This window comes from Passer domesticus, chromosome Z, assembly GCF_036417665.1.
Source record: "Passer domesticus isolate bPasDom1 chromosome Z, bPasDom1.hap1, whole genome shotgun sequence".
NCBI lineage: Eukaryota > Metazoa > Chordata > Aves > Passeriformes > Passeridae > Passer > Passer domesticus.
Genome location: NC_087512.1, coordinates 84,582,327 through 84,600,488, shown reverse-complemented (window position 1 = coordinate 84,600,488; position 18,162 = coordinate 84,582,327). Strand labels below are relative to the sequence as shown.

The 18,162-nt window shown below is 44.8% G+C and overlaps 1 protein-coding gene across 1 annotated transcript in view; it reads right to left on the bottom strand.

Moving 5' to 3' along the window:
• Positions 1-18,162, bottom strand: part of PAX5 (paired box 5) — a 134,969-nt gene that overhangs the window by 50,541 nt on the left and 66,266 nt on the right. Inside the window, exon 7 of the mRNA XM_064404305.1 lies at positions 12,474-12,603. Coding sequence (XP_064260375.1) covers positions 12,474-12,603 — 130 coding nt within the window. The remainder of the gene's footprint in view (positions 1-12,473; positions 12,604-18,162) is intronic.

The following is an 18,162-nucleotide window of genomic DNA, read 5'->3' as shown; positions in this document are numbered from 1 at the left end:
CACCTCTTTCTGAGGTATCTAGTGGGTAGATAGCATCTCATCTCATAGTGAGATATGTATCTCAGCTGATGCACCATGTAGTTAAAAAATAACAAATGTGTGGATTATTTTACGGGAAGCATCCTCCAGTGACTTCAGACCAGAGAACAGAAGGGGTTGTGCAAAGGGCTCTTGCTCCAAGATATCAATATCCCATAGGATATTCCCCTTCTGCCACATTCAAGCAGGACTGAAGCAATCCATGAGTGCCAGCACCAGGATGGGGAGATGCTGTAGGGATGCCCAGGGCCATGGGACATCTCCAGCCATCCCAACACCTGGGGGCCATGGGTGAGACACTTGGTGCTTGCTTGATCCTCAGCCATTAGCCTCCAAGTGGGAGCTCCCAGCTCACATTTTGACCTGCCTGCTCCTCAGCTGAAGACAGTGACCATGGACGAAAGCAGGACAGGAGAGTGGCCAGAGGGGGTCCCTGGCCAACAGTGGCCATCATGGTGTCAGGATTTATAACTGTATTAAATGGCATGACAGTTGGCCACAATAAATCAGCTTCCCTTCTTTCCAAATCACAGACAATAAAAGGTTTGGCAGTGAAAGTAATTCATCATCATAAAGACTTGAGACATTCCAGCCTTCAATTTCACTCACATTCTCAATACACCAGAGAGGAGTGTCAGAGTTTTAGGGGAGAAGAAAGACAGAGAAAGAAGAAAGGGGAAAATAATTAAAAGAAAACATGAAGAAAGATTGGGCAGGAATAATTATAAAGGTCAGAGAAAGGAGTACCTTCAGGACAGCACTCCAGATGATGGGGGAAGAGCTGCTCTGTTCTTTGCAGGGTGTATGTGATGATGAGCAAAGCTGATATGCCCCTACCACCCCTATGGGTCCACGGGGAGGAGAGGCTGGGACAGTGTCCAGAGGGATAGCCAAATTTCACACTCACTCCCCTCCTCTCCCAGACTGTGGGGCCACCGCTGATCCCTGCTGCCTACAACGTCTTTATGCCACTTTGTGGGGACAGAGGAATGACAGTGATGACAGCAGCTAGCGCTGGTGGAGCAGCATGCCCACAGTCATGAGGGTACATTCCCCTCCATGAGGACTGCAAATTCATTCTGTATGCACCCGGCAGGAGGGACCTCCTCTGCTGCACCAGAGGCCAGCTGCAGCCAGAGGAGCTCAGAGCAGCCACTACAGAAAGGGAGCATTTTTCTGAGGGTCTGCAGGCAGTGTCTTGCAGAGGGAAGTGCAGAAGTAACTCTGTGGTCTGCAAGCCCTTGGGTGACATGGTGCACAGGAGCAGTGGCTTTCCATCTCTCAGAGGGGTCAAGTACAAGGGATAGGCACTCCTGTCTACCACACGCTGGTCAGGGCAGGGAGGCAATATCACCACAGAGCTGCTTTATCCATGTCACAGCAGGAGCCAATGATAGTCATATGTTAAGAACTTAAGATCATGTCTCATTAAAACCTGAGTTAATATCAAGACTTGAAGGATAAAAATCTGTCTCCTGAGTAGTGAGGATGCAGCAGTGCATCCCCAAACCTGTTAAGTGAACCCTTATACAGTGGACAAGGTGCACCTGGCCATAAGGTCATAATCCCACTTCTGCATATCCCCATAAGACCTGATGTGACTTCTGCAGCCTTGCACATCCTTACAGTGGGAGGCCACAGCAGCTGTACCTCTTTTGGTCAAACATTTGACTGCAGAATGAACGCTGGTCTCTCTAGAATGGACGAAGCCATTGGGATGCTCTGGGGCAGGACAAGGGGATTCATGGAGCACCTCCTAGAATGGCCTCAGCAGCTGCAGGCGAAGACACACAAAGCAGAAGTGCTCTGCAACCCTGTACCCCGTGTTCAAGCACCAGGTATGGTGTATGTCCCATGTGTCCCTGTTACTGCCAGTGTTCCTTTATTCTACAATGACCACCCCCAGTGCAGCCCACAGGACAATGTCTCCAGAGAACTCAGGGGCCAGATGCAACTTTGTCACCCAGGCTAGGCTGGGCAATGCCCTGGCTCCACAAGGTCCATAGTTTGCTGTAATTCATTGTCTATATCAGACAGCTTGGCTGTCTCTGCATCAGCATGGGGGCGAAGCTGGACGTGGATCCATTTGGGACTGCCTTTACTAACTAGCATACACAGCTCAGGCAACAGAGGACACAATTTTCCTACAGTGTGAACAACTACCAGACCTGTTCAAGGCTACTCTAAGGCTTGGGAATAGCTTGTGTCCATGTGCCATAAAACTACATTAACAAGGACAGAAGGAGAAAAACAAGGTCTCTGATTTGCTGCCAGTCTTATCCACAGCCCCCAGCATCACCCCACCTCTTATGGACCCTGCAATTAGTGCAGCTTTAGCCACAGCTGCTGCCTCCCCAACACTCTTCCACACACTACATACTCTAGCGATCTTTAAGTCCCAGTGGTCAAGGACCATCCTTCCCTCAGGAGCATGCTTACATCTGGGGAGACCAAAAGGTCTGGACCCAAAAGTGCCAGAGATAAAGCCCCTCTTTAGAGGGGTACTGCTGATACATGAGCCTTTTTCAGAAGTTAGTGCTCAAAAAAGGTATAATGTCATCACAGGGCTGTGCTCAAGGATTTCAGATTGTTGTAACGAATGTGCAATGAAAAGAAGGAAAATTCCAGAGGGACCCCAACAATCCTTTCATTCTTTTTACTGAATTTACTTTTGAGCCACATCTGTGTGAAAATCCCAAGCCAGGTGTCAAGTCTGTGGCAGAACAGGCAGTCCCCATCCCTGCTGATTCTTGTGGGATTTCCACAAGTGATGTTCCTCACTGCTGGTAGATATGCCAATTCCATCAAGCAGCTCAAAGCCAGGCAACTTGTATTTTGATGAAGTGCCAGTGACATTTTTCTTTTTTTCTACTGGGGTTTTCTTTATGTGTATTTTTACTACAGTTCAACATTTTTATGAGAAATTATACAAAACCCAAAATTCAAGCATTTTTTTCCTTAATGTAACATGAAATCATAAAGAAACAATGGTTCATTACCAAAAAAAAAATCAAAACCAATCAAGCAAAACAAACCAAAACACAACAAATAAAAAAAATTCAAAAAAAAATTTTTAAAAAGCCCCGCAGGCTTATACAATCTCTATTCTTGGCTAACACATTGTTTTCCAGAGACAGAACTACAGGAAGAGCTCTTTCAAAGAATAGAGAACATAAGCAAGAACCTTCCTCAAAAAATACACTGCAGCATTATTAAAACATTACTTCAAACACTTTACACTTAGCAGTTTTTCTTTCTTGAGTCATCCTAAGTTTCACCTAGATTTCTCCCAGATTTCTCCTGTGTTAAAAAAATTAAATCATGCTCCCAGTTCTAGGGAATGATAGGAAGGTGTGAGAACACAGCAGACAGCAACTAGCCTCCTGGCGTGCTCTGCACTGCTCTGGGGTGCACAAAGACCCAGAACTGTCTCTTTTATGATTTCCTCTACTCACTTCCCAAAACTAATGGTCTGATAACTCACAGTCAATTCACTGCAAATCCATAATCTCCCAACTGGTCAGATATAATTTAAGAATTAATTCCTATTAAGCAAATTAAGGCCACATATCATCAGTGGCAAAATAACAGAATAGTTTAGGTCAGAAAAGCTCTCAAGGATCACCGAGTCCAGCCATTTCCCAGCAATGCTCAGGGCACCAATAGCCCATCTCTGCAAGTGCCACATCTACATGGCTTGTAAATCTTTCCAGGAATGGCAACTCCACCACTGCCCTGGGCAGCCTGTGCCAGGGTCGAACAGCCCTGTCACTGAAGATGTTTTCCCAGTATCTGGTGTAAGCCTTCCCCAGCATATCTTGAGACTGTGTCCTCTTGTCTTGTTCTTGTTCCCTGGGAGCAGAGCCCGACTCTGGCTCCAGCCTCCTATCAGGAGGTTGTGGAGAGACAGAAGGTCTCCCCTGAGTTTCCTTTTCTCCAGTATGAGCCCTTGGCTCCCTCACCACATCTAATAACACTTGTGCACCAGACCCTTCCCAGCTCCACTGATTGTCATTGGACACATTCCAGCACCTCAATATCTTTCAGAGGTCTTCAACCACTGTCATCAAAACAATTGCCTTGTGCTATGAACAACTTCTGCAGCCTGACTCAGATTGCCACCACATTTTATTTTTGTGCTGGGCAGAAGCACTGATGTCAATGTGTTACTGCTGCTACTCACCTGGAAATATAATTTTGGTAGCTTGCACAGAAACTCTCAGATGTTTTGTTATTGTTGTGGGCCAAAAGAAAAAGCAATTAAGGAAGCATGTAAGCTAATTAGACTCCTTTCCTTTCCTTTCCTTTCCTTTCCTTTCCTTTCCTTTCCTTTCCTTTCCTTTCCTTTCCTTTCCTTTCCTTTCCTTTCCTTTCCTTTCCTTTCCTTTCCTTTCCTTTCCTTTCCTTTCCTTTCCTTTCCTTTCCTTTCCTTTCCTTTCCTTTCCTTTCCTTTCCTTTCCTTTCCTTTCCTTTCCTTTCCTTTCCTTTCCTTTCCTTTCCTTTCCTTTCCTTTCCTTTCCTTTCCTTTCCTTTCCTTTCTTGTTTTGTTTTTTTATTATTTCCAAATTGGAGATCAACAACAGATTTCAGCATTTATCTGGCAGAGAGAAATTCTACCTGTCAGCTGAACTAGCCATTGTAAAAGCTGCCAGCCAGCCCTGAGCACCTGAACCCCCCCAGCTGCCATGGCAGTGGGTGGCACAGCTGAGTGTGAGCATCCCCAGGACTCAAACACTAGCATAAGACACTGTGCATGAAGCCTGCAGAGCACTTTCCACCCACCAATGTGGAGCTGGTTTGACATGCTTTTTTTTTTTCAGGGTGCTTCAGACCACTGTGAGCACAAGATGAGGCTGCTCAGCATGTTTGCAGAACAAGCCCTAGGCCTGCCACAATCAGGAGCACCACGAAGGCACCACAACCCTCTTGTCTTAATCCTCCTGCTATAGCTGCTCAATTTGAAATTGCATTTATTATCCATACCACAGTGGTATTTGGGGCAGGGGGAAACAGATTTAATTAATTAGACATTGCAAAATCCTTAAGTAAAAGATGCTATGTAAATGCAAATTGTTATTATACATGCTTTGCACCAAAATATGTTTACCATAGTTAAATTCAACATTTAAATCCACAGCCAAACTCCCAACAGAGTCAGGCTGTACATCATCAAAAGAGGCAGTTAATAGCCTGGGTCTTAGTGGGGTACAAGTGCCCTCGTTTGCTTTCTCAAATGCACTTCTACTTTAATAGCAAGATAAGAATTCATAAAAATGGAAAAACTCAACAGTGTCGCAGTTAGAGTCTGTCTTCTCATTAAAAATTGCCCTTTTGTTTTTCAGATTGGCTGCTTTCCACAGGAGTTTATGTGGCCTTTTCTCAAGTCTTTAACATGGCAGATCCTATTATGACTGATGAATAGATTATTGCGAAATGCATCTGCACTTTTATCCATTGAATGTAGAAACTAAGCTGAAACTTAGCATAACACTTCACTAGAAACCATCCATCTACCAACACCAATCTGCACTTCAAAACAGTCCTGGAAAAGTTAAAGTATAATTCTGTGATTATGTTCCATGTTTAAACAAGATCAACATTTCCAGGTAGGGACAGGTTTTATGACCAAAACCTGTATAAAGTCTCAGAAGAAGACTTTGTATTGTTATCACAACTAGGCAACAACAATAAAAAACACCAAAGCATTTTTCCAGAACAAAACGTGTAGTATTAACAAACCCAAATATTTTCTTTACTTCCTTCAAAACTGTGCTAATTTGAGGATAGGGATGGGAGGGGAGAAAAGAAACAGAAAGAGAAGGACTCGTGGAAAAGTTAAATTAACCTTATTTCAGAGAGTTGGAACGGGAAGGACAAATTGAAATAACTTTTCATTGAAAAAAATGCAAATATTTTTTAATTTTAAATCAAAATAATTACATTTCTTTCAGTCAGCTGGTGAAAGCACAACTGTAAAACTGCTGCTGACAGCTGGATAACAATTCTCCCCAGGATCTTCAGGTGACCCTTCTTTCTCTCTCCAGGGCAGGTCCATCCCACATATGCAGGTCCAGCTCAAACTAAGCACTCCTCCTTCCCTCAATAGCCATTGGAAAGAAAGAGGCACATTCTGATGAGAATCCCTAACCTTATATGCAGAAATTCTTTGGACAAGTCACCTTCTGCAGGTATTTTCTTCTTTCCACCTGGAGATCTTGCTACAGGGATGACCAACCACAGAGCTCCTAAACAGTGAGACATCAGCAAAGACAGTCCAGTGCTGTGTCACTGTGAGACTCAAATATATGCAGGTAACCAGGTAACAAGAGTCCACAGCTAAAGTGTAAAAAGTAGATTTATTCCATCACCATGCTGGCACTACAGGGACAAACACACTACTAGCTTTCATCTTAGCAGGGGCAAAAAGTGTGTGGGCTGTTCCCAGCCTCACACATCAACAGGCCTATGCAACACTTCACAACACTGTGAATTTCCTCTGGGCTTTTATTATTTCGGCTTTTATCTCACTCCCAAGACAGGGAGTTCAAAATGTCTGAGAGAGGGTCTCCAAGTCTCCATAAACACCTATGTAACCTTTACACAGAAATTCGACTTCTCAGAAAAGACAGACAATAAAGAGGATAATTTATGTTTTCCCACACCGTTATTCTCCAGACCTTGGTATTTCTAGTTGCAAAGCCACCTAAATTATCATCCTCCTCAACAGATCTTCTTTTTACAATATTTTTTCCCACTCACTCTTAAAATACATAGTAGTAAATGCTACTTGTTTAACAGACAAATAGTGTTTCATAACGAAACCAGGTTTCTCATTGTAAGAAATGGGTCAGCAAGACCCATTGTGGTCAGCAAGATCTGAATTTAGACCTGCATTCATGACAATAAACAACCTACAACTGCTGAATCAACTAGATTGGATATTCTGAGGTTTATTCTTTTTGACTACAGTAATATACAAATTAAAATAAACATCCCCTTTCTCTCCCAGGAACTGCCACCAGCAGATTTCACAATGCTTTTCCCATCGTTATTAAGGCACATTTTTACTTCTTGTTAATGAACTACTAACCCTGTATCACACTTTTGCACCTCTAAAATAATAGCAGTCTTCACTGTAAACATCAGGTGTGCATAAAGAAGAGAAAAGATTCTGTTTCATTATGTATTCATTACGTTACCTGCATTAGCCACAGATCTGTGCCACATATGAATACCTAACTACCTGGCACAATGTACTACACCTAAGATGTTGGATACATCTCCAGCAATGAAAAGATCGGGCTGATCTTCCCAGGGGTGGAGGAGTCTGCTCTATGTTCAGCTTCACATCTGGGATCACCTATGTCTGGTGGCAGAGTCCAGCAATGCAAGCCAGAGCAGGTAACCAGGATGACAGCCATTGGGAATATCTCTCCTTCTCCATCTCTCCAAATAATAACTGACACTGATCCTGCTCTTGTTCTCTTCTTCTCACCTTTTTGATGCGCTTACAAAATGGGCAGAAAAGTCCATGGATTTGGCTCTCCAGAGCCATTGTCTACAAGACTGACCGCAAAAGAAACCAAAATCAAGGTACGTAACACTCCAAGCTGTGGCTGCAAGTTTGAATGCAGAGGATAAAACATAACTTGTCCATACTTGGCAGAGTCTTGGTCTCTCCCTGCATGGGAGGAAGAGCAGGTGAGCCAAGGGTGATAGAGATGTCCCAGCATGGAAGAAGACCAGGCTCCTCTACTCCACCATTTGCTAGACAAAAAGCCCACTGACAAAACTGTGCCCTGTGACACTTCTTTTAATGGAGTGACACAGAGTTCCCATCAAACCCCAGTCCAGTAAATGATGTTTCTCTGCCCCTGGGTGAGGTGAGCCTGGTCAACATCCACTCCTGGCTCTGTAAGAACATACTGACCCTGCTGCTGGACACAGCTGGGCTACTGCAGGTTCACCAATCCACCCCCAGCACAGCACTGGAGAGCTACATAAAGATATCAGTTTAACGTGGCTTTTCTTCTCAAAGTGACACCAACCATGCTGAAATCAGCAAGTCAAAGCAGGGAAAATGCATCTGGAGGTAATTAGTAACAATCACAGGCTGCTTGGAAACTGCTGACAACAGCAGCAATCTGCTGGGCCTATGTCATTGGCTTGTAAAGGGAGAGAGCCCTTTCAGGCTGTGGCAGCATGCACTGACAGAAGTTTTTTAAAGAAGGTTTTTTAAACTTACTATTTAACGTGGCATAAAAACAATGAAAAGAAAGCAAATGGTTCTTCAAACAGAGATTTTGCTAGTGATCCAGAGCTGGTGGATGATGCAGTACTGAGAGCTGTGACTACATTTCTCCTTAGCAGCAAGTACTAGCATGAGTGTCAATGTTTAAGCGATCCTTTAATTTTCAAGACCTATCCCATATGTTTGGATCTGCCAGCTGGCTAAGAGACAGAAATATTACATTTTCCACAAACTGCACAGAGGATCTTTGCCATCCTAAATCTAAACATTGCTGTGCCACCCACACCACAACCTGGTAATAAGAGCAATGAAAAACTGTAACCATAGTTCTGTTCTCAGACATATTTCCAATAAATTCTGTTATAATCTTACAGATTTAAGACTGACACCATGAAAGAGACTAAGTTCTCTTCACATATGGCAGCCTAGACTACTCCAGAACGTCTCATAAAAAAGATTAAGCTTGAACAGCAGATATGGCTATAGAAAGACAAAACTGTTCCTGGCTTGAACTCGTGGCTTTCATATTTCAAGTTATTTACCCACTTTTCAGCCTTGCCAATAGCCCGTTCTGTGTTGAAACATCATGCAATTGTGTTCACAGCTCTGCTCCACACACACACCCAGAAGAGTTCTGGGTAGAAGAGATGTTTCCCACCAATGCTGCTCTGGATACCATAACTCATTTGACAGTGCTTTAAGCAGCTCTTAGTCTCATTACACTGAAGCTGTTACAAAATTGTTTACAATCTGCGATGTCAACACAGAAGTGAGCTCGACCTCAAGGCAGTAACACCACCAAACACAGACTTAGGACATTTTCTGGACTTTTATCCAATTACCCCTCACTTTTACAGTGGAAACACACTACCTAGCATGCTAAAATATGTTGCCCCCAAGGCTTTCATCTTCATTCCCTGAGTTTGTTCACATACATCACAGGACAGCCTATATGAAACAAGGAAGAGTGTAAACAGTCCAAAAAAAAAGGTTAATAAATTAAAAGCAATGCAACTTCCTGAATCTCAAGAGAAGACCACAGGTAAGGCTGGCCATTCCTCCTCCAGTGAGGAGCAGTTCACATTGAAAATGCCATCACAGATCTGTGAGGCTTAGGCTCTTCTGAACTGAGGGAGGACAAGGACCAGGAGGTGGTTTGATTCTGGCAGGATTTCTCTCATGAATAAGGGCCTTACCACTGAAGTGGGGCTGATACAAAGCTGACCTTTCTCTGGGGATTGTTACCTTACTGATAGCCTATTATCCCCTGTCCATCCCACCTACAGAACACTAAACCAATAACCGGATTTTACCACAGCTTTGGTCAGGCCACAGACCACAAAAAAAACTCTGAGAAGACAGAATAGGTGGTGTGCTTGCAGACATTTGTTGGACCTCACACTCATAAGCATTGTTGTGCACCATTTCCCAGCTGCTGATTTTCAGACATACCTACCACAGATGAAGATCCCATGGCAATATGTACCTTATGCTTACAAATAAAATAGGATCAATAAATATGTCTCCTTTTCCAAATTCCCTGTCCCACCAAGGAAACAGGCTGGGTAAAGAGTTGTGACTGAAAAGATGAGTTATAGTAGGGGAGAAAATAGAGGAATCTGTCCAGAACTACAGTGAGAAATGCACCATCAAGGGTACTGTAATGGACATGCCTTGCACATTACAAAGTACAGCTTGCTACTGAATCCTGCCTGCTCCTGACAACCTGCACAACCCTCTCAGCTCCTCAGGAAGCCTCAGAGTAAGGACTATGACTCAGGCATACAATATGGGCCCAGATCATAATGGGGATTTCTGGGCACTTCCAGTGCATGACCAGCACAAAACTATTCCTATGGCTATTAGAAAGAGAATAAGTATAGCAGGTAGACCATCTTCTCCAAAAACATCAAAAGGCATAGGTTTTAGAAGACTCTTGATATGCTCATGTAAATCCATGTTTTTTGAATGCTGTTGATAGAAAACTCTACAGCACGTTCAAATTAAAGATATAAATACCCAGTGTCTTAAAAATGCATTCTGTTGTAGGTGTCATTCTGACATATTTAAGACAAATGGCAGGCTTTTTTCTAGAACCTGCTGTTCATAAAGCCTGCTCCATGTTTTTGAGGAGAGCTAGCAAATTTAACATTTGGAACTTTGCTCAAGTGTAGGTAACTTGACAGGGAGAATCTCTGTGAAATCCATATTGAACTCTACAGCATCACCTCTGTAATAGGTTTTACTTTAACAAATGTGATCAATCAGCTCACAACACTTTAAGGAAGTAGCAATGTGAGGCATGTAAGAAGTGCTTAAACGAGGGTAAAGAAAGAAGTACCAGCCAAAACAGCTCTTGGCTGAACCTAATTCTGTCCAGGTGTAAATCCTGGATGAGCAGTCCCTTAGAAGATGACAGAGGCTGTAGTCAGGTCACCCAAAGCCTTCTTTTCTCCAGCCTTATGAATGCCAACTCTCTCAGCCTTTCCTTATAGCAGAGGCTGTTCCAGACTCCTGATCAAACAGGATGCCTCCTCTGGCCTGGCTCCAGCAGCTCCACATCCTTCCTGTGCTGTTCCCCAGGCTGGGCAGCTCTGCAGGTGGGGTCTCACGTGAGCCCACGCTGGGGCCAGGCCAGCACAGGGGGGTTTCCAGGTCCCAGCACACACGGCCAGGGCAGGGCCAGTTCTCACCCACCAGCACCCCATGTCCTTCTCCCAGGGCTGCTCTCAGTCTCTTTATCCTCTGCCTGGATCAGTCCTGGGAATAGCCCCAACCCAGGTGCAGCACCAGCATCTGGCCTCTTTAAACTTGGTGAGATTTCCATGGGCCACTTCTAGACCTTTTCCAAGTCCCTCTTGGATGGCCTCATCATGGGGACCACTCATCTGGGGTGTTAGGGCACTCTCAGCCTGGGTCACCAGCAAATCTGCTGAGGGTGCCCATGATTCCTCTGTCTGTGTGAAGATATTTGATAACACTGATTCCAGCACAGACCCCTGATGGACATAGATGTATCTGTATCAATGCTTTATCTCCTCACATCTTACAAGCCACACACCTCCAAAAGTTCCTCTTTCTGTCCATCCATCCACGCCTAGACACCCTTCTTATCTATGAGTCCAACACTCAAACCACCCATTCAAACCAGACAAATATTGAAAGAAGTCTCTCCCATCCCACTTCAAAGTATCTCACTCTCCAATCTCTTCTGAATCCTCCTAAACTATGTCAAGAAAAGCTGAAGGCTGATGCGGCACAGGGTTAAAACAACTTTGTAACAGCACTTGTTGTCAAAACTTCTCCTCTGCTAGATGAGATTTTAAGGCATTAAAAACACAGTAATACTTTACAAAAACCAGTACAATTTTCCACTGTTGCTACAGAATAAGGCATTACATCCAATCTTTGTCAAAACAGAGAAAGTCCAATGAAATTTGCACCAGTTACACATAGCAGTAACACACAGAGCTAACATTACTATGAAACACAGAGCCTTAAATTTTAAGAGCTCTCCTTTTTTCTGACTTGCACAACAAATTTGGGATACAATTTAATAATTAGCTTACCATTTGGCCAATTTCATTGCAAGCAATGGGGTCAGTCCCAAATAAATAGGTGACAAAAGTATTTATGAGACTCTAGCTGTTCCTTAACTCTTGCTCTACGCCTTCTGAATAAATGCAGATGATCTGACATTCCTTGAACAAAAAGCCTTTGGTTTTGGTTTAAATTCTCAACTTTAGTGCATGGGTACAATTCAGAAATGGTATAAAATGAGCCTCCAAAATTCAAGCTAGTTTGAACTGTCATAAAAAATCCATCCAGTCAAACATACCAGGTGCATTTATGAAAAAATAGCTCGAAAGCTCAAAAGCAGAGGAAGGCATTCTGCTTTTCAGTGATGCAATGGTATTCAAGATGTACTTTTGGGGTGGAGGGGCACATTCTTTCCTGAACAAGAGGGATGGAGGCTCCATCTGTCAGCTACAAACATACACAAACTATTTACACAAGCCATTCAGCTCTCTTTCAACAAGAGCTCCTATGAAATCACATTCAAAAAGAGACTTTCTGAGCAAATTACTCCACATATGACACAATTCTTCCGTAAAGGACCTCATCATGCAATGTGAAGGTACAGACAATTCACACTACTTACCAGTGTTTGAAAATCATTTACCTGTGACAATAGGATAGGACTGAGGCCCAGGAACACTTGCTCCCAAATCTGCAGAAGTAGGACTGGTTATATTGGCCTTCATGTCATCCAACCCACCAGTTAGTGAGGCCATGGCTGAGTATTCAGTTGCCTGGAAAAAGAAACAAAAGACATTTTAGTGGAAATAAATTTACTAATCAAGAGGGTTTTTTTGCCTGTGTCAACAGAAAGTAGATGCAATACAGAACTCAAAAATCCATTGCTCAGCCAGTGTTAAAGGCAATGCCCATTTACACTAGGCTTTTCAACATTTAAACTGTTCAATAAGTGGATCTGTGCTTATCACCAGTGTTCCCAGGGAACACCAAATTACATTTTCTTTATAAAACCAAAGACAAACTCATTAATATGTAACAAGACTTTCCTGAAAAAGGTAAAATTGTAGATTACCTGCCAAGTACAAGCTACTTTGTTGTTAGGAAAATGTTCATGCCTCTTAACCTCCACACTCTCCACATTTCAGTGTTGGCACTTGAGGGGACATGCACTAAAGAGAAGGTGGGAACAGGCTTTCTGTTTCCCTTTTCTTGGGAATGTTGCATTTCTTCATCATTTCACAGGAAAGAAAAGGTATGTATATACAAAGAGTTTGCTTAATGTATGTATTTGTAGATAACTATTTCTAAATCCAAGTAATTTAGAAATACATCACCTGACTGTAGTGAGAACACTGTGCCACTTCCAAATAATTTCCTAATCTCATTACCTGGAAGAGGCTATGGTAAGCACAGAACAGATCTCAGAAATCAGAGTGTTTTTGTCCTATAACCCTGTTTAAGTCTCCATTGCTACAGCATTCTATAGCCAATGAGGCCAATGCATGTATCTAAAGGACGTATATGGCACAAAGCTTATCTCCATTTGCCCTTTTTCGATTATTTCTTATTGTTAGGATCATTCCCACAAATGTGGGAAGTTCTCTTTCAAAGTTCTCTGTTCCCTGCTATGTGCCCTTTTTAATGCCTTGTCTGTGAGACAGCAGTCATGCCCATTTCAACTGGAGATTGACTTCAAATAAAGAACTACAATGGGAACCGGTAAACTGAAGAGCAGCCACTGTGATGCCCATCTCTAATGAATTCCTGAGGATTAAGTCAATGCAGAAGCCGTGCAGAGATGAAGAAATGCAGATGAACCCAGGATCACATGGAGGTTTTTTGGAGCAACCAAACAAAACTCAGAAAAACACAGAATCCCAGGCTGGTTTGGATTGGAAGGTACCTTAAAGACCAACTTATTATACATGCCCCCTTCCATGGGCAGGGACACTTTCCACTAGACCAGGTTGTTCAAGACCGCATCCAACTAGGCCTTAAACAGCTCCAGGGATGTGACATCAAAATAAGTGAACTTTTTTTAAGGAAACAAAAGCTGATCTGAGTGAATACATCCTCCTCCTTCCTGCAAGTTTCTCTGAGAACCCAGCACATAATCTGATGCTTGCCACTAACTCAGTACTTTAGTCAAGAATACATGCTGATGTCTCTGTAGCTCAGGTCTCACTCAAACAGAAGGCAATTTACATGGATAATCCTGTCTTAACAGTTCTGTGTAATAAACATGTTTTTTCTGGAGACACCATTTGCATGAGGTAGAAATACAGCCTGTCACCTTGAAGGATCCCCCATACAAACCTCTTGTAGATAAGCATGCAAAATACATTTTACCAGGGACTAGCTGCTGGCCACTCTTGTCCTGCACCCAGCCCATGCATCAGAGTCCTCTGACTTGTCTCCTAGGATCCTACATAACCTTTGCATTAAAGTTGTACTGTTCCTCAGTTCTTTCAGCTCATGCCTCCTCCAACACCCTCTGTGCCCTCACTTTTGCCTTGCCATCATTCACCTAGGCCTTTTTGTCTACCATCACTGCTTCCAAGACACACACACCTCTGACTCATCCCCACTTCTGCTCCTGGGAGAGGACAGCCCTGGGAACCTCCCTCCTCCACAGAGGCTACTGATAACTGTCCCAGCCTTCCTCCTTCCTAGAAGTGTAATCAAAGCTCCTCCTTCTCATTCAGCATGACAACACAATGCATTCTCAGCTTTCCCACACCATTCCATGTTTTCCTGAGTCTCCAACCCCACCTCTCTCCTATGCAAGGTACATGCACATATGGAGGCACTGCTAGATTTTTCTTTCCCCAAAACCCTAATCTGGCAAAACATCAGAGAAACAATAGCCCTACAGAGACATCCCAAGCAGCTGGTGATGTACAAGCACGGATGGACTGGCAGCACAGCAGAGGAAAAACCTGTCCTTGCATGCTGCTGTTTGGAATTTCTGGTATCTCTAGAAGAGCGCAAACAAATCCCTGGGGAGGGATGCCTGTATTCACCCATGTTGCTCTATGAAAGCCATAACCACACCATATGAAGACTAGAAAATCACTTTGTATCCTCCCATGAGGAAGATCCACCCCTCTCAACAGGCAGAGAGTGAATGTGGCTTCCAATTACAAAGTGAGAGCTGCACACCTGTAGTTTGGAGGAAGCATCTAGCTGGAAGGGGACCCCTGCCATGGGCTGGGTCACATGAGAGGACTGAGGAAGGAGGTGCACATCCCAAACTACAAACCCAAGTGGAACCAGCCTAAGCTCTCAACTGCGGTTCACAGACACAGGAATGCATAACTCCATAGCTTGCTTTCCTTCGGGAGTCCAAGGAACTGACCCTGGGAGAAACGGGACCAAATTTAAGACTTTTAACTGTAATGACCTGGAAGCACCGTGCACATGAGGCATGAGTAGCCCTCTGAGCTTGGAGAAACTGACCATTTCTAGTGTCAAGCAAGCAGCAGCCAGAGAGTAGCATAATCTGGCAAGGGTTACAACAGAGGTAGCCCATGCTCTTCTGTCACTGCACCACAGTGAGTGGTGCAATATACAGTGGCACAGTCCCAAACCATGGAACGACATCTGCAGGAGGGACTGGAAGCATTACAGTTGCTCAGCACAGTGTGGATGGAGAGCAGCACTGTGGTAAGAATGAGCTGAAGATGTGCAAAATGGAGATTTGGGGTCCTTCCCTGCCTTTGGTCCCAATAACTTCCTGCAGATGGGAGCTGCGTGTCTTTTGCCATGGCCCAGCAACTCTTCCCAGAGGTAAGAATAGCAGGATCTTAAGGGATTTTCCAATTTTAAAGGATTTCCCAGCTACTTTTCTGTGCCCAGATCCCTTCTTGGAACAACCATCAGCTGAACACTAACAGCCACACGGAGCAAGCACTGACCACTGCTTCTAGCACTGAGGCAGAGCAAGTGCAGGCAGAGGGGCAGGCCTTCTGCTTGCTGACTCCCCTCTCATCATGCATTCCCAGTGGAGGACCAACCCCCCCACATCACCTCCACTCTGCAGTTACAGTTTGCACCGCAAAGCAGCAGGGTCAGGGCCAGCACTGGGCTGGCAAAGTGGCAGTGACTAGCACTTGCCTGTGGGCAGAAAAGGAAACAGTGCTGCTAACAGCAAGGTGCTGCAGAGAGGTGATGGTCAGCAGAGGCATCTTCTGGCCCCCAAGGAGTGGGGCATCAGGAGTGCAGAGTGGAGGAGCCTTCACCCTAAAACCACACTAGGGGTACTGTCTGCAGCTCTCCTCACTGCCATGGAGGGCCAGGTGAATCTAGAGCCCCCTGAAAAAGCAAAAACCTCTCTTACACTGTGGGATCACAGTGTTTGGTGTTGAACCTCTCATGAGGGGTACAGCGGTGTCCCCTCTTCCCATTCCCCCCAGGAAGACCTCTTCCTTTCAAGCACCCCATCCAGAGTGGAAAGGACACCCCAGGGGAAGGCAACAATCATGGAGCAGCCCCTCACCCCATGGCCTCACTGAGACCCTTCTGCTGAACCCTCCTGCTGACGCTTCCCAAGAGCTTCTCCAGCTGATTGGGGTGGAAGCAGCAGAAGGGATCTCAGATTTGGCTCCTGCACTAGTGAGCTCACACCGCTGCTGGGTAAACAGCCCAGAATGACCATCATGGCCAGGGGTCCCTCCTCGTGCAGCCAGGAAGCCTGACCTTCTGCTTGGTGGGTGAAAAAGCAAGAGACGGGTGTTCATTACCCTAGAAATTACCTGAAAAATGACTGCCTGCGGTTGTACCACGCACTGTCTCATCAGCATGGAGCACCACTGCCATAGCATGGAGGAGAGAAAACACAGACATGTGAAACGAGGTATATATAAAAGAGAGACTGAGAAGGACAAACTGAAAGGAGGGGCAAGACCAGATCTTGTGTGTTCCCCTGCCCTATCCTATTCTGCTCTGGCTCAACTCTGGGAGACAGGAGCTGGGGGAGTGGCCGCAGTGGTGAGGAAAGGAGTAATCTCTGTGTGCCTGTTAGCAGCAGCACAAGTCCTCTTCCAGCAGCAGGGTCTGCACAGTCCCTCCCCATTAGACGTCTCTGCAAAGTTCAAACGGGAAGTTGCTGCTCTAAGTGAGGTTTTGAATCTACCTCCATTACAAAAGCTTTATTTCTAACTATTAATCCCTTGGAGTGGTGACTGTGATAGGCAAATGGTAGGAAAAAGGGTGCAGGAGGGTTTCATAACTGTTTTCAAACCTGCAGTAAAGCAGAGAGGCAGATCACAATCAGCTTCACCCTGCACTTTTTCTGAGTGTAACACACCGAAAAGCCAACCTACCCTATGTGTACAAAAATTGTCTCTTTGATATTTACATGAGATTTTGTCCAGGGAACCAGGTGGCTCCCTGAAAAAGCCTGGTTTTTAGGTGCCAGTGTGGGAATCTCAGGGAGCTACAAGGCTGGAATGAGCCCTGCAGCAATGCTGTGACCCATAAGGTGTGAGACAAATGTATCCCCTTTTCACCTCATCCCTTTTGTGGGGCACAGACCTCACAATGCTGCTGAAGAGGTTCCACCAAGCAGAGACAGACAAGAGCTGTCTGCTGCACAGGGCAAATGGCCATTACAATGAGCCAGCTGGGGTCCACTGGGACTTGCACATGTTGATTTTTGCGTCTGCTATATATTCCAAATCAGAGCACCAGGCAGGCATGAAATAATACCTTCTGTGTTCTCCTGCCACTGGCACAGCTGCCCCCAAGCCCACAGTGCTGCGCAGGATGCAGCAGCAGCAGCAACAGCAGCTCAACAGGAGCTGAGACCATCAGTGCAAGGTGCCAGCTTGGGGCTTCAGGGCTTAGTCTGCCTCCTCACTGACTGTGTGCTCTGCCTTCCTTTCTGACAGAGATGGTGTGTCAAAAGCCTTCATTGCCAAAGAAAACACTGAGGCCCCTGAAAGACACAGTACTGTCCCTCAGATCACACCCACCACAGGTCATCCCTGACGGCAGCAAGCCAGACCTCACTCCAAATATCTCCGCATCTTAATATTTTAAAATTAATTAATAAATAGAGGCAAAAGTGGCACACACCAAGCAGGCTGTCCACAGAAACCCACAACGCAGCCTGACAAAGGTAAAAAATTTGTAATGTTAGATATGGTTTGAAGAGTTTAATCCAAAGCAGCTGTAATTAATCTCCCCAGGCTTTCAGAAACCCAGCAGCATTTGCAGCTGCAGGCACCACTGCTGCTCTGCCTGGAATTTCACGGGAATGGAAAATCCAGCCTAATGCCCTCCTACTCAGCCACCCAAGATATGGGTGGGAAAGACTCCTGGAAACCTAT